Source organism: Glandiceps talaboti, chromosome 21 (genome assembly GCF_964340395.1).
Source record: "Glandiceps talaboti chromosome 21, keGlaTala1.1, whole genome shotgun sequence".
NCBI classification, from domain to species: domain Eukaryota; kingdom Metazoa; phylum Hemichordata; class Enteropneusta; family Spengelidae; genus Glandiceps; species Glandiceps talaboti.
Window position 1 is genome coordinate 1,695,123 of NC_135569.1, and position 22,414 is coordinate 1,717,536.

The 22,414-nt window shown below is 36.2% G+C and overlaps 3 protein-coding genes across 3 annotated transcripts; 1 reads left to right on the top strand and 2 right to left on the bottom strand.

Moving 5' to 3' along the window:
- Nucleotides 1-305: 305 nt before the first annotated feature.
- Nucleotides 306-13,214, top strand: LOC144451649 (uncharacterized). The gene is made up of 6 exons (XM_078142543.1): nucleotides 306-678; nucleotides 10,482-10,823; nucleotides 11,441-11,512; nucleotides 11,821-11,929; nucleotides 12,309-12,395; nucleotides 12,975-13,214. Exons 1-6 carry the CDS (start codon nucleotides 597-599, stop codon nucleotides 12,991-12,993), a joined length of 711 nt encoding a protein of 236 aa, XP_077998669.1. The 5' UTR covers nucleotides 306-596; the 3' UTR covers nucleotides 12,994-13,214.
- A 635-nt stretch (nucleotides 13,215-13,849) lies between these two features.
- LOC144451600 (fibrinogen-like protein A) lies at nucleotides 13,850-17,031 on the bottom strand. The gene is made up of 4 exons (XM_078142488.1): nucleotides 16,588-17,031; nucleotides 16,022-16,138; nucleotides 15,517-15,588; nucleotides 13,850-14,769 (listed from the first exon to the last, which is right to left on the bottom strand). Exons 1-4 carry the CDS (start codon nucleotides 16,841-16,843, stop codon nucleotides 14,195-14,197), a joined length of 1,020 nt encoding a protein of 339 aa, XP_077998614.1. The 5' UTR covers nucleotides 16,844-17,031; the 3' UTR covers nucleotides 13,850-14,194.
- Nucleotides 17,032-17,075: 44 nt separating this feature from the next.
- On the bottom strand, nucleotides 17,076-19,791 carry LOC144451694 (CD209 antigen-like protein D). The gene is made up of 4 exons (XM_078142595.1): nucleotides 19,548-19,791; nucleotides 18,489-18,606; nucleotides 17,699-17,824; nucleotides 17,076-17,193 (listed from the first exon to the last, which is right to left on the bottom strand). The coding sequence occupies exons 1-4, from the start codon at nucleotides 19,789-19,791 to the stop codon at nucleotides 17,076-17,078; spliced, it is 606 nt and encodes a 201-aa protein (XP_077998721.1).
- Between the last annotated feature and the right edge of the window lie 2,623 nt (nucleotides 19,792-22,414).

A 22,414-nucleotide genomic window follows, 5' to 3' on the forward strand; every position in this document is an offset into this window, starting at 1 on the left:
TGAAAGCTCTTTTGTGTTGATTTTGAGTTATCACTCCCTCTGACATATCACTCTCTTCAGATCTCCACACGTATACACATTTACTTTGTCCCTGAGACCTATCCACATAGTTTCTTGGGTCATTTGCTTTTACTTGTATATAAAAGATATTTTTGAAAAAATGGAGTTGAAGCACATAGATGTACGGCTTACTAGCGTCATGAAAGTTAATATTTGTAGTTCTGGGCGACACAAGAATGATTCGATTTTATGCGTGAACAGGGTTGTCGTGTTCCCGGGCAGATTGACTGGTGTGGTGAATCGAGTTGACCATGGTCCTTGGGGAAGGAGGTGTCCAACGTTCGGTGCTTACTCACTCAATCATAACGATTTATTTCACGTCAAAGCGTGTTAGAGGTCGAAACGTCGTCGTCTTTGTGTTGAAGACAGATCACTTATTGAGTGACTACCGTTGGAAAAACATGCCAAGCGAACATCAAAACAACTTTAATAAGATAAGTTTTGTACTTCTGCGAGGAACAGCGATTCTGGGGGCTGGCGTTGGACATAGCGTACCGTGTTTTTACAAGGTCCGTGTGCTTGGTTTAGTTTGAACTATGTATCAATACCACACCTTAGCTCTACGGAGTTTATTGGTCTTTTATGTTTTCATCTGCCAACATGACAGCTTATCAACAGGTAGGTTAATTATTATGGGTGTATTTGGGAAGAATGTTCTTTTGAGTTGGTAGTCTTAAGATTAAACTAGTCGCTATTCTTGATTTTGTTCACAGATAAATCGACATGTATATGTAACGAAACACAAAAACAAACTCGATCAGTGTGTCGCTCACAAAAATAGTAACGCTCGTGTAATTGTGTCCCGTTTCGGAGGATCAAGGAAACATTTCGTAACAAAATCTGACAAATTTTCCACAAAATGATAAAATCTGACAACGCTATCGAATTCTTGAAAATCTGCAAGTTGTCGTTCAGATGAAAACAATAAACACATGTGTGTCTATGATAAACAAGTCTGCCAACGCCAACAGTTATACCAGAACTAAATGTATTACTGACAAGTTTTAACAAAATCGAACAGTTGTTACAATTTTGGTCTTTAATTTGATGGTTACGGCTATAACGAATATCAGGTAACCGTAATTAAATTAAATCAAAAATTAAATCAAAAAGACAACTGTGTCATATTCATGTACTGTATGTATATTCTATGTTTTGTGTAAAGCAGCGTTCGGTGACGTCCTTGTGTTGACATTTTTTTACGACTTGCCCTGTGTCCTTACGCTTCGATTGTTACCTCCATTTTGACGTGACACCACGGTTTTTATTACTTCCACAAAACCAATATGTATGTTACTGTAAGGTGACAGGAATATGACTGTGGAAACAACCACATATAGTTAACAAGTACTTTTAGTTTACATTGACATGTGAAAACTGTACATATATGACCCACGATCTCGCCCTGGAAACGTTGCCAAGAGTGACTTCTGTTCACTATTGTTCGTCTCTATGTATCCACTGGAGGAAAAAACACAAACACTGCTCTTTTCGAAGGGTACTTAAATTGGATTGTTTGTGGTCAAAAATTGCGAAGATTCAGAGGAGTATAAATCACCCAAATCTTGATAAGCAAAAACGTGATTTTAATTATTGTTCTACTAGAAAACGGTTCACATGATGTCGTTCGAAAAGTTGACGTCCAAACACGCGAGACAACACTTGCAATACGCTGCATGTGAATATTACCTGACTACTAAGCCTGTCTTTGCTAAAACAAACCCCAAAATCTCGATTTGATGAACCATTTTGGCAAAGTTGAACCTAATTTTGGATTGGATTTAAATAAACTAATCCTGTTCATGAATTTAATATTACCAATTTAGATAATAAATTGCTATTCATTTTAGTTATGAATAAGTTTATTAATTACTGGTATGCACTGAAGACTAAGGTCCATTTAAGCTATATACTCATGTGACCTTCAAATGAACATTATACTTGTAAATGGTTCCACTCATAAAGTCAACAGGTGACACTTAAAGATTGAACTACGTATATACATGAGTTATTTCACACACACAATGTAATACTGTAAGATATACACAGGAGAGATACTAGATAAAGATAAGTGGGCTAAGTTTATAAGCTATCTGACTCGATTGAAGATCATAAAATTGATATTGAACTTTACCACCATAATGTAAAACTCAATGCATGCCTTTGATATCGATGACCCATTAGGCGACTATAGAAAATATATAGGTGATCTGATATTGTACTACACTTGTATCCTGGTGTCGTTATCACACCTTATAGGTGATGTGATATGGTACTACACTTGTATCCTGGTGTTGGTATCACACCTTCTAGGTGATCTGATATGGTACTACACTTGTATCCTGGTGTTGTTATCACACCTTATAGGTGATGTGATATGGTACTACACTTGTATCCTGGTGTTGGTATCACACCTTCTAGGTGATCTGATATGGTACTACACTTGTATCCTGGTGTTGTTATCACACCTTATAGGTGATCTGATATGGTAGTACACTTGTATCCTGGTGTTGTTATCACACCTTATAGGTGATCTGATATGGTAGTACACTTGTATCCTGGTGTTGGTATCACACCTTCTAGGTGATCTGATATGGTACTACACTTGTATCCTGGTGTTGTTATCACACCTTATAGGTGATCTGATATGGTACTACACTTGTATCCTGGTGTTGTTATCACACCTTATAGGTGATCTGATATGGTAGTACACTTGTATCCTGGTGTTGGTATCACACCTTCTAGGTGATCTGATATGGTACTACACTTGTATCCTGGTGTTGTTATCACACTTTATAGGTGATCTGATATGGTAGTACACTTGTATCCTGGTGTTGTTATCACACTTTATAGGTGATCTGATATGGTACTACACTTGTATCCTGGTGTTGGTATCACACCTTATAGGTGATCTGATATGGTACTACACTTGTATCCTGGTGTTGTTATCACACTTTATAGGTGATCTGACATGGTAGTACACTTGTATCCTGGTGTTGGTATCACACCTTCTAGGTGATCTGATATGGTACTACACTTGTATCCTGGTGTTGTTATCACACTTTATAGGTGATCTGATATGGTAGTACACTTGTATCCTGGTGTTGTTATCACACTTTATAGGTGATCTGATATGGTACTACACTTGTATCCTGGTGTTGGTATCACACCTTATAGGTGATCTGATATGGTACTACACTTGTATCCTGGTGTTGTTATCACACTTTATAGGTGATCTGACATGGTAGTACACTTGTATCCTGGTGTTGTTATCACATTTTATAGGTGATGTGATATGGTACTACACTTGTATCCTGGTGTTGTTATCACACCTTATAGGTGATCTGATATGGTAGTACACTTGTATCCTGGTGTTGTTATCACACCTTCTAGGTGATCTGATATGGTAGTACACTTGTATCCTGGTGTTGTTATCACACCTTCTAGGTGATCTGATATGGTACTACACTTGTATCCTGGTGTTGTTATCACACTTTATAGGTGATCTGATATGGTACTACACTTGTATCCTAGTGTTGTTATCACACCTTATAGGTGATCTGATATGGTACTACACTTGTATCCTGGTGTTGTTATCACACTTTATAGGTGATCTGATAAGGTACTACACTTGTATCCTGGTGTTGTTATCACACCTTATAGGTGATCGGATATGGTACTACACTTGTATCCTAGTGTTGTTATCACACCTTATATGTGATCTGATATGGTACTACACTTGTATCCTGGTGTTGTTATCACACTTTATAGGTGATCGGATATGGTACTACACTTGTATCCTAGTGTTGTTATCACACTTTATAGGTGATCTGATATGGTACTACACTTGTATCCTGGTGTTGTTATCACACCTTCTAGGTGATCTGATATGGTACTACACTTGTATCCTGGTGTTGGTATCACACCTTCTAGGTGATCTGATATGGTACTACACTTGTATCCTAGTGTTGTTAACACACCTTCTAGGTGATCTGATATGGTACTACACTTGTATCCTAGTGTTGTTATCACACCTTCTAGGTGATCTGATATGGTAGTACACTTGTATCCTGGTGTTGTAATCACACCTTATAGCAGAGGTTTCCTGACATTTTAGTATACGTATAGTATATTATGTCACCGACATGACAGTATAGTATTAATTTCAGCACCAAGGGATCTAGGACAGTATTAGTTTGTAAAGTTGATTGAATTAAAATGATCTGTTGTTATACCACAGCGAAAGTTAAACTTACTAGGTTTGCATTCTGACTGGCATACGATCATTAGGTGAACAACAAGAGCAGATTTTCCAATATTTAGTTATACACAGGGTCACTTCGACATTCCAACATTCTCTTGGGAGTAATCTCAAGTTACAGTGAAACGTGCCAAGGACAGGTAAGCATGGGAAAACTGTGGTCACTGTATAAACATGACAATTACAATGAAAAAAAGACAAATCCTTGGTTATTGTCCAGGTCATTGCAAATGAGAAGATTTTCAAAATAAACAGTATGGACCCTGAAGATGGTGAACACTGAAGTTTTTCAATAGCCCGATTATCAATATATTTGTACGTGCCTATCACAACAGAACTGACAGACTACAATTTCTCCTTCATTACACCTTTTCACATCAATTGTGGTAATGTTTTTTTGTTTTTGTTTTTTTGCTAAAGGCAAGCTAACTGAAAAACGGTACCACAACCAGCAATGATATCACTAAGCACGTAGTCTTTAGTGAACTGTATTTCAAAGAAAGTGTTCAGCCTGCAAAGTTCATTCTAAATAAATGCTGTAGGATACTTTTGAAACCAGAAATGAGTTTTTATCAAAATTTTGCACAAACTCTCCAGATCCAGTGTTCCTAAGCCATGTATGATCGCCTCGGAAAAAATCAGAAACCCTCACTTCACAAAAATCTTATCAACATTACTACATTCGAATTCTAGGTGAGAAATCACACAAAAATGATTTACGGTGTAAGAATCTACTAAAAGATAACATTATAACGTGTACAAAATTAATACAATATTCATAAGATTTTTGGTAGTGAGCGAGACGATGAAGTAGAGCAGATTTATTAATCAGATTATCATTGTCGGGCAAGACAACGCGCTGTTTCAGGTAACGATGTTTTAGTTGTATCATGACATGTATCCTTATAAAGAAATATTCCGCCACAGGCGGATCCGGAGGTATTCTCCAACACGGCAGTAACAATGTAGAATATGGACAATATTGTAGTCTCAACAGCGTCTCTATTTGGTGTGGGAGTAAGAACAGAACACACCTTGGGGAGCGATATTAATTATTCTGTTCTCAGACAACTACACCCACTCACCCAACAACAACAAAATGCAATTGATCTAACTGTAGTTGGATTGACCTTGACCTTGTAACTCAACTACAGATATTTACTAATATCTTATACCCTGTCACAAACTTAACTACTGGTATTTACTTATAGTGTCTTGAGAACTTGTTCGGGCTTTACCTTGTTATGCATGCTGGATATCCGAGGCTTCGTAAAGGTTAATAGGGAACCAAGACCTCTATCATAAAATCTACAACTAAAATCTACATCTAAAATCTACATCTAAAATCTACAACTAAAATCTACATCTAAAATCTACAACTAAAATCTACATCTAAAATCTACTACTAAAGTCTACAACTAAAATCTACAACTAAAATCTACAACTAAAATCTACATCTAAAATCTACATCTAAAATCTACATCTAAAATCTACTACTAAAGTCTACAACTAAAATCTACATCTAAAATCTACATCTAAAATCTACAACTAAAATCTACAACTAAAATCTACATCTAAAATCTACATCTAAAATCTACAACTAAAATCTACATCTAAAATCTACATCTAAAATCTACATCTAAAATCTACATCTAAAATCTACAACTAAAATCTACATCTAAAATCTACATCTAAAATCTACATCTAAAATCTACATCTAAAATCTACAACTAAAATCTACAACTAAAATCTACATCTAAAATCTACATCTAAAATCTACATCTAAAATCTACAACTAAAATCTACATCTAAAATCTACAACTAAAATCTACATCTAAAATCTACAACTAAAATCTACATCTAAAATCTACATCTAAAATCTAAATCTAAAATCTACAACTAAAATCTACATCTAAAATCTACTACATTTAGATAGTAGCTATAAACTGTCTTTGTCGTTTATAATCGCAATGAATTATTTCCTGTCAGCTTGGTTTTGAAACGTTGTAGTTTAACCTGAAACAATATTTGTTGACTTTCTTTTCTTGTTATCGACTTAAGTGATTGATATATATAAAATAATGACCTGGCTATTGTAATTGTCTTTAATTTGATGACCTATGATCCTGGCCCAATGTCAAATTTACAAACTTACAGAATTAATATTTCACCGTGTAAATATCTCTGCTCTATTTTCCTTAGAGTTTGAGGTCACTTTACCAGTACAAAACATTACTCTAATGTCTCAGCCCGCCCTTTTCTCGTTAAAACATAAAAGACACTCTCATAGCAAAATAAATTATACACTGCGTACTGTTGACTAAGCTTGGTTGCGTACTTATTACGGGTCAGTTTGGTACTTAATACGGGTCAGTTTGGTGGCTTCAATTGAAATAGACAGATTGTGGCTTGCAATAGATTATAGTTATAGCTATAGTTACAGATATAGGTAATGTGGACAACGCCAATCGAAATGATAAGAGAGAGAGAGAGAGAGAGAGAGGGGGGGGGGGGTTATCACAAATTGGAGTGTAGATGACTTTACCGTATTAAAATGAAATTAGGAGGTTTATTTTAAAATCTAGGAAAAGAACACTTTGTCTTGTCAGTAAGTGTCCAAATAATATCCCGTACCACTGCTTTTAGCTTGCTGTAGATTTATAAACTCGACTCATCACATAAAATTTACTTTATTTTGTTTGGATGAATTGTAGTCACTTTGTTGAACTATCGTGGTATGTCATCAATGTCAGGTGACCGCATTTCACTCGATTTGTTTCGATTCACCTGAGTTCACAAATTCAATTACTCCACGTCAATCTTTAAATTTGCAGTGAACTTGAAAGTATGTATACACGTTGAACATGGAGCATACAAGTGTGTTAGCGTTAGCATGTAAAGGATAATGTCTAAGAAGAGAGAGAGAGAGAGAGAGAGAGAGAGAGAGAGAGAGAGATAGAGAGAGAGAATAAATAAACATTCTTGATATTTGCTGATATTCCTATTGATAATTGGTTTCTATGGTAACAATCATGGTTATTATCAGTGTATCATGTTTTTGACGAAACCATTACAAAAATTGCAATTCATTATCAAGTGTATGTCGTGCGTTGCAGGTATGTCGTGGGCAGCAATAACATTAAATACACTAACAGATATATTGGCGATAGTGTGTTACATAGAATGGATAGCCTTTAATACCGATGATCGACAAATAATTTATACCTACGTTGCGAAATTTACCCTAATCTACCCCCCCCCCCCCTCGGTCAGTTGCATATATGGAATGCATATACTAGTATTTGCTTGACTTTTGCCGCGTTTTCACCTGTGTCGTACTCAGAATGTATTTATATATAGAGTAGTTACTCGTGCAATCACTCTACTACTTAAAGGGCTTAGGCCAAAAAAAATATATATCTGGTTCTGGTCAGCGCGCGCGTGCCCTGAATACCCTCGCGTCGATCCTTTTTTTCCCGATAATTTTTGCTTTCCCGTTCCTTATTTATTCCTGATATCAGGAGAACAAGCAGCTGAAATCTACCCAACATACCAAGACTACTTAAATACAAAGCCTAAACTGCTTCGAAGAAAAAGGAAGTTTTTCAAGAGATGAATATGATAGAACAGAGTATGTAAAGTGTCAAAAAAATGTGTATTTACTAATTTGAAAAAAAAAAAAAAATTAGAAAAAAAAAATTCGCGTCGTCGCACCACTTTAGAAAGTTTACCCTGACCAGAACCAGATATTTTTTGGCCTTAAATGTTAATTTTGTTCCAAAATTTGACTATATATATTCAAAGTTAATCCTCCTCTTCATATTCTAGCACCTAGAACAACCTTCACCAAAAATCCATCCAATGATCTGAAAATGACATCACGACATGTGGTAAGCTATAAATCCGAAAAAAAGTTCAAACTGTGTAATGTATACTCAACCGCCAAAAATTCAAAGTGTGTACTCAACCACTACAGTCACAGTAGTAGTTTAATATATTTGTCGAACTTATTCCGATATTACGTTAACGTGACCATAGATCAACGTAATTGCAGTTTTATGTTTAGTATTTGTTTGTAAATCAGACGCCTGAAACAATTCGGTACTAATGGACCAAGATATTTCAGTCAATTTTTATCGTTCATGCATTGAAAGTACTTTAACTAATAACTCTAGTATCGTCTGATTCGTGAACATTACACTGGAGGAGTAAACATAACTCTAAAAGATCATCGGCATCGCAGACAGAATTGTTAGCATCGATCTATCTTCATTTGACAATCATTCAACTTTGAAGTCATCCCAACTAGTGATCTTTTTGACGTTTTAAACTCGAAGCACGAAGACATCCTTTAGACGTTTTTAGGAAATTCAATTAGATTGCGAAGTTTAATAAGTTCAAATTCTTCACCTTCACCTTCACTTATCTTTCATCTGATTTTTCTTACGTATTTATCCTGTCTTTTTAGCAGACCTTTTACTTGGGTGCACACATGAAAAGTCAAATTCCAAAATGGATTTATTGTCTCATTCATTTTTTTACGCTAAATGTCACGTGATCGTTTAAGGTTACTCATCACCAATATCCTTAATTCCGATTTATTTTTGTTCTTTGTTTGGTACCATTTTGGTGATAAACAAATTGATTGATTGATTGATTGATTGATTGATTGATTGATTGATTAATTGATTGATTGATTGATTGATTGATCGATTAGATACGAATTTAATTTCAAACCATATCATTTAGTTCGAATCAAGAGAATGATGGAACGTTACTCTAAGTTTTCAGAAACAACACTTCTGTGTGTCCTTCAAGTCTTCGGCTCAACAATATTGTAACATTAGATTCACTCTTTATACGTATTTGTTGTTGTAGCGTATTAACCAAGTAGTCATTATCATCACAATAGTTACCTTCTTTCCAACTTGTTCATCAGAGATGCTATCGTGCGTGCTTGACACAAAGAAACTGGGCCTTTGGTGGAATCTCTTTCATAACGTACCTTTGTTCACCACAGACAGTATGATTTATCGTTCCATCCGTCATGTCAAACATTAAATAACATTAATCATAGAAATGTATAGGGAATCATTGGTCACATCATATTGTAGACACATTCCCATGTTTCCCATCATGTTACCATAGTAACTAATGAAGAACGATGATATAGAGTGAATGTCCCGTTATGGCATTTGACCACGTGTTTGTAGCATGTAGACAAATACCGATTTTTTTTCAAATTGTGTTTCACAGTAAACCATTTTATTGAAATTACATATGATTGTGACAATACTTGAAAGAGAAAATTTGTTAGACGTTTTGCAGTTTTGCAGTCAGTCCAAAATTGTGCTGTTTGTACCGCAAATGTGATTAGGTTGGGGAGATGATTGTAACAGTGTACGTGGTGTTATACACTGGAATAGCACGATGCTAGTAATGTACTGCATATGATACATTTAAGAGCATCAACACTTTCAAGTTTTTCCCATGTCTTATCTGAGGATAATGTGTTCTTGCATTCGAATATATGTAAAGATGGTTTTTCCTAATACGCATGCCCATTGAGACTAGTGATAGGCTTTTACCCACCGAGATGATAACAATACATATACAGATATATCAGGCACAACAAGATTAATCGAATTCTACTGTCTCCAACGTTGGTTGTAGATACAGCAACTCGTACACCATGTCGCCTGAACAGAGATTCTATCCGTTCGATAATATCTCTTTATGACTATCACAAATCAACTTTAAGTTTAATGATAATATAAAACTATTATTTGATACACAACCAAGGTACTTTCGTTCATGTCTAAGTTTCGGCGATGTGACTGTTACCTTCCTCAGGACAGACTGGCGACAATTACGATGATTTGAAAAGTAACTTGGTTGTGTATCAACATTACTACATTACTGAAGTTCTAACCTTATTAAGCTGTTTACTGGGAGCGTTAACGTTACTGAGAGTTAGAGGAAGTCAGTTATTTTATCCATGATTAAGTCGAGGAAAAACAATTGGTGCTTCCTCCGAGAATGTTATGTCAATTCCGTAAAACTGACGACGAAACGGTGTTGCGAATTCGATGACTTTTTAAAAACTGTTTCTGATGTATTACAATACATTCTAAACTTCCTTTTTTTCAAATCACCATAGCAACGTGTGATGAATGGACTGAATGGATGGACGAGGAAAACGGAGCTCTTATTCCTGTCAATACCGATGAATTTGAACAACTCACAACACTTAGAAACTTGTATACATTCTGTGACAGTCCTATCGATATAGAATGTCGTAGGGGACAGGAACCATACGATTTGTGGTATCAGACAGGACAAAGTCTTTATTGTGATTTAGGACCTGGTATTGATGGACTTGTTTGCCCTTATATTGATAACTCGCCTTCATATGCCTGCTACAACTACGAGATTCGAGTTTTGTGTCCGACACCTTGCCCTACAACAACATTACCGACTACTTTAGAAGAAAGAACAACAGGTAAATAATGTTATTTTATACTGCAAACACAGACTCAACTGTAGTAAGTAGATCTGATATACTATCTTCACTCGTCACGTACACTCCAGTCAGTTTTGGCGTTCTCGTAAAAGAAGGAGGCCGGCACGTGTGGCATTTCGTTTAGGGTTGTTAGATATAAACTCATAATGTCCACTGACAATGAAGAATGGTTCCTACTTGCGCCACTTTCACATTCATAGAATATTTCTTAACTCTGGAATCAGATAACCAGACAGAATACCAGGTCTGGGCAGATATATATATATATATATATATATATATATATATATATATATATATATATATATATATATATATATATATATATATATATATATATATATATATATATATATATATATATATATATATATATATATATATATATATATATATATATATATATATATATATATATATATATATATATATATATATACATACACCAAAAAAGGCAATATATGGTGTACACGACGCGATGGTGTCTTCGGCCATGTCAATATAGACCAGACTACCCGTGTTAGCCACTTTGTGATAAAGCATTTAGCATTTTGAACAGGATTTGATAAATTATTTTTGCCTTTCTTTTATTTCAGAAAATATAAGCCATTTCTCAACGACTGTAGGAAGTACAGAAACAACGACAGGACAAAACTCACAATTAGAAGGTAAGTCAATATATTCATAACATTTCCGTCGAACGTTTTTTTAAAACAACGTCGTTTTCTGGAAGAATTTTTATCTTTCAAATTTATTGAAAAATATATATTATTTACAGCAATATTTTCGTGCCAAAATAAGTATTACAATTACTACACTTTTTACACGCCTGAACGTTTTATTTTTTGAAAATAGTCATTGTAATGACCCTAATTGGTCATTGTATTCGAGTTGTCCAATTATTTCGAATTAAAAATTTATCCTGAATAGCGCCTGTTTTAATTGTTCGTCTTCTTCTTTTCTTTCATTTTCACAGAAAATATACTTATCGTTATTATAATTCTTGGCGCTATACTATTCCCATTAATTTTAATTGGTGTAGCATTATCAATAGCATGCTGTTTTAAAAAATGTATGGCGAAAAGGTAAGTCATATATTACATCCGGGATACACTATTCCTCGAGGTACATACATTTATACGTCACCTGTCAAAAATCTCGCATTCTGATTGCAGATACACAGGCGTATTTTTCACCAACAACCGTATTTGTGCTTGTTGTATCACGTGATCACTGGACGTCCCCTTGTAAACAAACCGAGCAGACAACTAGAAACACAGCTATAATGTGATTTTAGAAACTGGAGCTCGGTTACCTGCATGTTATCATTTAGTCGCGTATTCCATCTTGAAAATGTTCACCCAAGTTTTCTCTTGTTTTGACAAAGAGAGAATATTCTATACAGGTTACATATGATGAACGATTGACTAAATGCTGACTTGTGATTATATTATTTCTCCATAGAATCCACGCTAGTGACAGCCAAACAATAGTAGTCAACAACAACACAAATTCTGTTCACTTAACTATTCCTGATCAGTACAATAACAAGTACGTAAAATGAATTTATACTATCCATACTTTTGCATTTCTACATGCTGGTTAAATCACAATTACAACTACATGTAATAAATCTAAAAATTGTTTAAGTATGATACATTTATTTGACTCTAGAGGTGGTTGGCGTGAACGTGTGAAATTACACAAACAAACAAACAAACAAACAAGACTGCTTACTGCATCACACTTTGCAATAATCGCCTGTCAGCCAGAGTTAACACAATCTCAACCATGTACACAGGCCGAACCATACCTGTCAACGAAGCCCAAATTATTATGCCTGTACTGTCAAGTAAAACAGCTTGAATCACGTCCGTCCATACTGCCTCAATTAAGCCCGTCAACACAGAATCAATTATTGTCAGCACAGGGCAGGTGCCACAGCAGCTCCAATCATAATGCCTCTCACAGCAACGTCAATTTTCTTTCACTAAAGTGACTTTTTGGCACGTGCGCCCATTCACATCAACCTCCTATCATCGGAAAAAAGAGGAAAACCCAGCAAAACATTACAGCGACAGGGACATTTGTCTGTCATGTACTCACAATTTTTTTTTTATTCCCTTACAGTTCATATTCACGAAAATAGCAGCTTGATTTTACAAGACAAGATAAGACAAGACAAGACAAGACAGGATCAGGATCATCGGGTCATCCTTTTCTCTGTGTTAATAATCTGGAGTCTCTCTACTCTATTATTTATATACAGTAACTGTACATATATCTAGATAAATACGGCATTTACAGGGTATTATCATATTTTGCTTGGACACACAAATCGTTTTATTTCGGGATTTATATAAATCAATATGGCGATGTATTTTTTGAATGTTTCTGTATGTAAATAAATAACTTAAATCGTTGGGAAATGTCTGTGTTGTACGCACCCGCCAATATATGACGTTAGCCTCCTTCCCTATTATGAGAGGGGTCCTCTTATTTTACGTATATCATGTTATATCAGATGATCAGAAGCACTAGTATAGGGTGACCACAATGTTAGGGTATTCTACATCCCTTGTACATCTAGCTGGTTCGCTCGATATGCACTGCCAATAAAGTGAAAAGTTGGCCTTATTTTAAAACTTTTGTGCTTAACTTATTACACAGTCACCAGCATTTAAACAACTCAGCATTTGCCTAATCGAAGATATTTTAGTTATTTCTTACTTGTAATAATATTTGCAGTGATAAGACATTATAGCATTTGAAGCATTTAATTGTGTAAATGAATATTAACTTATCATGGAAAACATTTTACTGACAAATACACTTTAAACATATTTGGACTCATTTTAGCCTCGGAAAATCAACATCATACCTGTAGGGCTGGACGAAGCAAGGCGCCATCACTGGTAGAGTGATTTTATCTTTTGTTTTCTTTTGTTGCCTTCCGAGCATACGTATACCATGGGCTGAAAATGTTAACGCTGAACGTGCTTCTATCTGCATTCTTTATTATATTTCATACTTTGAAAGTGTACCATATTAAAATGGCACTAAAATACATCGGTCAAATTCTAAGCTCGGCCAATAAGATCGCAAGGTATACATTAATACGTAGCCTGGTAAGATCCGTCGTGTCACCCTGTCACGGCGTACTTTACAGACTAATTAATACCAGCTCATTCCGTTCACTTTTATCTATATAGCATAAACACTGAAGCCAAGTAAAACTGTCTATCAAGGACTATAATAAAGGTATATACGATGCAAGAACCTGCGTGTCAGGTTCTTGCAAACGGGACACTTCAATTCAACCAACTGTAAGCTTGAACTTATATCGGAGTTCACCAATACACCACTGGAGGCTCATGATCCGCTTTCCTGATTTTCATCATACTACCACTTATACTTGGTGTCTCCCAATCATCCCATTGTAGGCTATTGTATTGACCATACTCTACATTCAGTTCCGCGTGATGACACGTGTTATACCACCACCCACTGTAGTAACTTACTGCACAGTTGGAAGCAGAACTCATGTCGTTATCACTATCTCGGGTTGTGAACTGCATATTGCGATGATAGTCCAGTTTATCGCCCAAATCGCCGTTCGTCTTGTGACCAACTCTCAGCCGGTACTTATCGTTTTCGTGTGCTATGGAGAAATAGTCGTAGACGATGAATGCGGCTTCGCCCTGTACGTTTACTAAATCAACGCGAAGCTCTTGGCGGCGCTGTCCGGTTAGTCTGTTGAGTTTTTCGTTACCTAGCCAGAATTCGGAATTCAAATCGCCGAAGCCGAGTTTGTATTCGTTCCAGTCTCGGTTGAAATCGATAGACATGTCGAACCGACGTTGAATGATTGTATATCCACCGTCATCCGTGTCCATATCGCAATAAACATCGAACGAACCTTTACCTGTGATAAATTGAAGAATACAAAAGTGTTTACTCTCAAAATAGTCATATGGATGTCAAATTGGATTTTGTATTCATAAAATAACTCTACTGTGTTATCCTATTTGAAAAAAACAAACAATATGAAACAACATATATATAGCAATTCTATATTTGTAACTCAATAAATTTGCCAGAATTAAATCATGTTTGAAATTATTTTACGTACAGTAACAAACTCCGACACTTTGTAACTCTTTTCAATTTATTGAGTTACTAACATGGATGTGGTATATCTTGTTTCACATTTATGAACAAAAAAATGAAAAATAAATATCAATTTGTCATCTATATGTTCTGGTGAGTCATTTCATGATTTTACATCACATAGATTTTGTATGATTGCCCCAAAACACCAAATTGAAACTCTATTTCATCTTTATTGTTCTCACACTGGTCCACTGTTGCATCATGGGAGTTAGCAGACATATATATGTATTAGATGGACACTGAATATGCATGACTCCTAAGTGCTTATTGTCTTCAGATAAATAATCATGAATATTCAGTGTGCATCTAATAAATATGTACGTCTGCTAAGTCCCATGAGGCAACAGTAGGGTGGACCAGCCTGTGTACAGATGTGAAAAGAGTTTCAATCGCGCAAAATTAACGTGATGTGAAATCATGAAATGACTCCAGAACCCAAATGTATTTTCGCCAAAACAGAAAATATGCACCACTGGTTGAATGATATTTGTACACTCACCATCTGGGTCAATAGTATAAATCCCACTCTGTGTGAATCCATGACTTCTGGCGTCAGAGCAGTCACGTGGTACTGTAAGCAAATATCACATGACACAGATTAAATATCTTAAATAATTTCACATCTATCATGCACATGACTGTATAAACACAAAAACGAACGTTTCTGTCACATTGCTATTCGGATGCCTCTGATTGCAATATGATACGGTTAGGCCTTAGATTTAGCTATATGATCAACATACAGAACCAAGTGATATACTGTAATTGATTTTAGCACATGTAATTTAAAATTCAGATTTCTTACAAGACCCTATCAAGGTCTCGTGTTTTGGCTGTTCTGGCAAAGTAAATTACATGTCTGATAGCTTTGAATATCTGGACATACACAGTCACGTACATTACGTGTATATGAAAGTAGAATTTCGTATGTATGCACGCATGCGTAGAATCATGATAATTCAAGCCATTATAATTCAACGAAAGTCTATCATATCAAATCTTACCTATGTATGTTTTACAAACAAAACGTTGTTTATTTAAACAATTAGCGTCATTCCAGTTGCCATAGATATCCATCATTTCAACGCAGTCTTGCAGGCCTTGGAAATTATTTGGTTGTCCTGTGGAAGAAAAACAACGAATTCGTGTTTGGTGCAGTTCTTGTAATTTTCTTCTTAAGATGTTTTGGCAAAATAATTCGTTTTCAATCCACGTCTTCTATGTAACTTATAAACTAAAGGTACCCATCCATATCCCACCTACCTACCTAAGTACCAACAAACCCACCAACCACCTATACCACCCATCCGTATCCCACCTACCCACCTACCTACCTATCTATAAACCTACCGACAACCTACACCCACCCACCCACCCATCCACCTACCTACAGTAAGTTTTTACAACAGTACATAAATCGTTACATTTAAATCCAGTAGTTTTAAGGATTGAAAAATCCATGACACCTCTGACCACTATTGATAGAAGTATGAGATGATATTTACACCGGAAATAATCTGAAAATCTGAATGTGCGTCAGTACAAGTTATAAGACGAGGTAAAAACTCACCACAAATCTCTTTCAGTAGTTCAATTGTAAATGTTTCTGAAGATATAATGTTATTTGTGTGCCAGGAATACACATTGCCTGTGCCGGAACAGTCCGCCATATTGGAAATTATCTGATTGATCGACAGGATCCTGTCCCAAATATTGAACTGCGATAGTTCACCGATAAACGCCTGGTTTGGATCGAATGTACCTCCAACAGTATCTTGATCTTGGCCTAAGATCAACACGCCACCCCCTCTTATATAAAGACCCATTTTAAGTCCCGTTCCTTGCTTCGCGACTTTTCCATCCTTGACTATCTGCCAGTCGCCATTTTCAGAATCCCAAGTAGCGCAGATATGATGCCATTTCTCGTCATTTGCGCTGATGTTGCCAACACCACTTTTGGCATTTTCATCAAGAACAATCAATTGTATGTCAGAGTAGTCGTATACAACAAATTCATTGACAAAACCAGAATAGGCCGCATAGGAGACAGGGGTTCCTCTATTGTTCGACCCTGTCTTCATCCAGAAACATGTCGTAATGGTATGCATATCTGGTATAGGCTGGAAAACGGTCACATTGGATGAACTCTGAAGAACGTACTCGAAATCTTCCATACCTATCAATGAAGTAAACAGAAAAAATGACATGTCAGAAATAATATGAAACGTGTGTCACCGGCAACATTGCAATAATTATTCTTTCGGCAATTGCAATTTGGTCACTACTCGAATCATCACGATGCTGAACGAAGCAATATAGAGTGACTTGAGTGGATTGTTGTTGATGTGTGAAACGAAAGAACCGAAGCAATTCGTGTTTGCGTTTGTTTTTGACTACCGAGGTATATTATAACTGTTTGGGATGACTGATGCTATGTTATAATAACTTATACCTTTAGGTGTACTACGTGTACTTTGTGGTTAACGATTGCCTCCAAACCTACTAGGTATATATGCAACCACATGATGGCTAACAAGTCTTTTTTCTTTGTTGCTCTCACTACATGTTGTGTGCATTCAAAAGCATCAAGAAAAATCGCGTGAAATTATGCATTTTACCATCAATATCGTCATAATTTACCATTTTTCCAAAAAGCTGTGGTCAAAGGCATATTGTCTGACCACTGGTACATTCCTTCTCGGTGTAAGTCATGCAGACCAATCCACAAATGGATAGCTCCATCCTCATCCGGAACAAGGTTCTTTAGCTTATCAAGAATGTATTCGTGTTCCGCATCATCTCGTACACTGTAAACAACATCCGAAAATAAAGTTCGACTAACATTTACTTCAAAGGGAAACAAGATGAGTTGAAAGTTTTGGGCGTTGTTTTTGCTGTATAGTTAAAAAGGACTCGATGTATTCTACTTGTCTGTCTGACTCTCGGTAAAGCTGCATTCTCAAAAGGCAGAGCATATATTTCATTTGAACTGAGTCAGTAAAAGTGTGAATGGGGGGGGGGGGCAGTTTATGACGACGTGAGTGGAGATGATCGTAGTCATGTAGAACTAATATAGTTAAAAAGGACTTGATGTATTCTACTTGTCTGTCTGACTCTCGGTAAAGCTGCATTCTCAAAAGGCAGAGCATATATTTCATTTGAACTGAGTCAGTAAAAGTGTGAATGGGGGGGGGGCAGTTTATGACGACGTGAGTGGAGATGATCGTAGTCATGTAGAACTAATATAGTTAAAAAGGACTTGATGTATTCTACTTGTCTGTCTGACTCTCGGTAAAGCTGCATTCTCAAAAGGCAGAGCATATATTTCATTCGAACTGAGTCAGTAAAAGTGTGAATGGGGGGGGGGCAGTTTATGACTAGACGTGAGTGGAGATGATCATAGTCATGTAAAACTAATATACTAGCCTAATACTAATAAACAAATACTACTGACAGTGTCTTTCTACCAACCTTAGTAAATCAGCACTTCCTTCCAGTTGGCAGTAATCCCTGGCTTGATGCCACGACATCTTATCTTTACTAAAATAATAACAATGCATTCCATACTTGTGCCAACCTTTTCGACAACCTTGAAGAGAAAGATGATTGTATTGCCTTACATTCCATGGAATTTAGTCAATATTGATATAACTATAAAGTAACATGCCATTGTGTAGAAATAATATATACAGCATAGTGTGTGTATTGCGTTATGTGTTGAAATGGTTGGACGGACTTTGTATACACTTTTAATAGTTTAAAAAGTTTGTTTTTGTAAACTATCAAAATATATTCCGAATTAGCTTCTCAAGCTGAATATGCACAATGAAGTCACGTGTCACATATTATGTTTTTACCACCCCATAATTTGCATACAGCTATGCAAATTTCTGTTTAAATTAATGGTCATCAAGAATACCAGTCGTTAGGTAGTAATATCAACACGATCTACTTATGGTACATTGATATCAAATGGAATCTGTGTCTCTTTCTATCTATCTATCTACCTCTGTCTGTCTGTCTGTCTGTCTGTCTGTCTGTCTGTCTGTCTGTCTGTCTGTCTACATGTACATGCATGTATCTGTCAGTCTGTTCTCTCACTCTCCTCTGTCTGTCTGTTCACTCTCTCCTCTGTCTCTTTGTGTCCTCGCTCTCTCTGTCACTATTTGTGTCTGTCTGTCTTGCTGTATGTATGTATGTATGTATGTATGTATGTATGTATGTATGTATGTATGTATGTATGTGTGTGTGTATGTATGTATGTGTGTGTGTATGTATGTATGTATGTATGTATGTATGTATGTATGTATGTATGTATGTATGTATGTATGTATGTACATATGTCTGTGTCCTATATAGACTAATTTTTTTCTACAAAACGTTAACCATACTGAAATTAGGTCATATCCCATATTTACGCCAAATAACTTTCTAAGATTAACATTTTAAATCGGCAATCTATGTTAACTTCAGATTTGAATAATCTATTATGAAATTATATATTTCTGTGATGTTTAGTTGTAATCTTACCTTTCTCAACATCGAAGTGTTCTATCTTCTCTTCAATTTTCTGTAATACTTGGTTCAAATTGCTCTCAAAACTCTGTAAAACCGCCTTGCAGTAGAGACTGTCTAATTTCGGAGTAGATTCAAGCAAGCACGTACCGTCGTTATCATCCCGATTAACCGAATCACTTTCGGCCACAGAACGCGAGACACGATGTGTTGAAACACACAGTATATGACAAAACATCAGGAAAATTACTTTTCCCATATTGCGACACAAAGTGTTATACCTGATTCAAGCGACTCCTTCAAAGTTTTCTTACGCAAACTCACTAATGTGTAAAACCAACGGAATATTTTGATGTAGTGTTTTGGCATACCCGTCTTTTCCAATGTCAATGGTTTAGTTCCCGTAGGCATTTATGAATGTGTATATACTGGTTTAATTTCTATGTTTATTATTACGCTAGCCTAGTCAGTCATTTCAAACACTCTGTTGAGTGAACCATAATCGACGTGGGACTATCGAGAAATACGTGAGAGGGCAACCTGTGGGAAAAGACCCAAAGGGCATTGACTCTGTATTTATTTTTAATTCATCAACTCAGACGTGTGTCTAATGGAAGACAGGACGTGTACAGAACTGATGCTGCTGTAGGGATACGTGCCTTCCTTTGCTTAATAAGCCCTGTAGGCGAAACGTTTCATTTATTACAAGCCTACCCCTATTAAGCCCCCCCCCCCTTCCAATCAACAATATATTCAGTATCATTTCAATTACAGACCCTGAGGTTTATGCTTCAATCTACTACCAGGATAGGATTATCTTCACAATATGTCACGTGACGTGTCTATATACCTTTATACAACCAAGTTCAGTTATTTATAGATGTCTGTAATCCGAACGTCGTTCAATATCAACTTGATGTGGGACTATTAAACCTGGTGTTTTGAAGGTGTCAGAAAAATCTTCTCCTTGTCACATATATGTACATTTTTATGAACCCAACCACAGCACATATAAGGCTTCAATCCGTAAAGAATTTAAGTTCCTGTATCTGGTATTGAGTATGAATTCAGTGTGTGTATTTTTGTGTGCTGTTGTGTATGATATATATGGTCACGTGACTGTGAGCGAATTTATGTCAGTTTGATGATGGATGTGTAAGGAGAGCTCGAGCACCGTGGTTTGATATTGTGATAAGACTTCCTAATACCCTCAAATCCCACCAGTCCAGTCCACCACTGATAAAACGATATTTTAATCACACGCATCCAATAACTGTGAAATTGGTAGTACATTCGCCTTAATTTTGTCTTTTTTTACCCATCTATTGTTTCATACTTGTGTATGCTCCTGCGACACCGCCCTCAACGACGGTAAGCTTAAGCGTTAAACCGAACTACAATCTGATGACGTAAGCTTACGGTGTGTTGTGATTACATGTCACTAATATAAAGATATTACTACTACTACTACAATACCTGCTAACAACCCGACACCTGAAAGTCGTCAACAAGTCATCTCGTTTTAAGGTTGAGTTCGAGTGATCAACTAAATTATTTGAGTTGGGTAGTCTAGCTCAAAAATACTGTCATAATTATCATTTCAGAATAAACAAATTACCATAATGATATATCGTTATCGCTTGCCGTCAAATGTAACAAATTATTTATTTAACCCATTTTACCCCATTTTTATCTCAATTTGATTATGTTGATGAATGCATTGTGTCCAGGTTTGTCACGACAGAACGATCCAATTCATTTATTGCTGAAATACCTCAATTAATGGATGTATTAGTGAGATACATCCATGCTCAATCCAACAAAACGTTAAACGATCGATGGGTAGCCAATCGTTTTGCATACAGTATATTATATAACTTTTTTGCGTCAAAATAGACAAGAATAAAACGCTCTGTCGAGAAGTCTGGCGTTTATAGTTTCAAAATCAGTTGAAAACCAAGATATACGCCATAATTTGAAGACAACGTCACGCTTATATAATTACTCATTTTGGGCCAGGTAACACAGAACGACATGAACAATTTGGTGACGTCAGCTGTTTACGTATGCATGAATAAACAAAGAGCATGAGACGTGACGTAAACAGAACTGTAAACCAGACTCTAGGGAAAACAACGTCCCAACATAGGTGATACTTACATGGTTCCTGTACAATACTTTCGCGAGAAGTAAAGTCGAGGATTTGAAAAGTATCATCTAAGGACGTCTTTCGAACTGGTATGTATTTATATTTAACAGATTTATCTTGTTACTTTTACTAGAAGTGGAGTGTAATTTCGGATACCACATACATTGAGGTCCATGGATAGCTATGTTTGGAACTGTCATGTCATCGACTGTCATAAACTAATTTTAAACAACATTTGACCACTACAAGCGCCCCCCCCCCCCCTCCTCTCCCTTTTCTGTATCTGTACCAAGCCGCGGTTATACTTCCATGCATGAACCCTAGCACAGACACATTACTTTGTTGTTGGAGTTGGCTATAAATTATATATCAGGGTGAGCCACGAGTCGTTTATCAACATTTCAGATTACATGTGGCTCTTAAGATGGAACCAAGGAGATGCATAGATGGAAGCAAAGATGACGATGAAGTATATGGTAGTTTTAGAGTCCCTAAGGCCCATGATTTATTTTCCGATCGACTCTACTCTCACAAATTCAATTCCGGAATTCGAAAACAGATGTGTACACTGAAGCCATACAGGGAAATCTATGGGTGAAAGTGACATGTGCGAAGAACATTTAATTGTTTCGCAAGAGAAACTGAGTCTATCTATAGTTGACCATGTAAATAGCTAGGCAATATTTTACGGCTAAAAACAAAACAGGGCGATTACTGTGTAAAATTACTAATA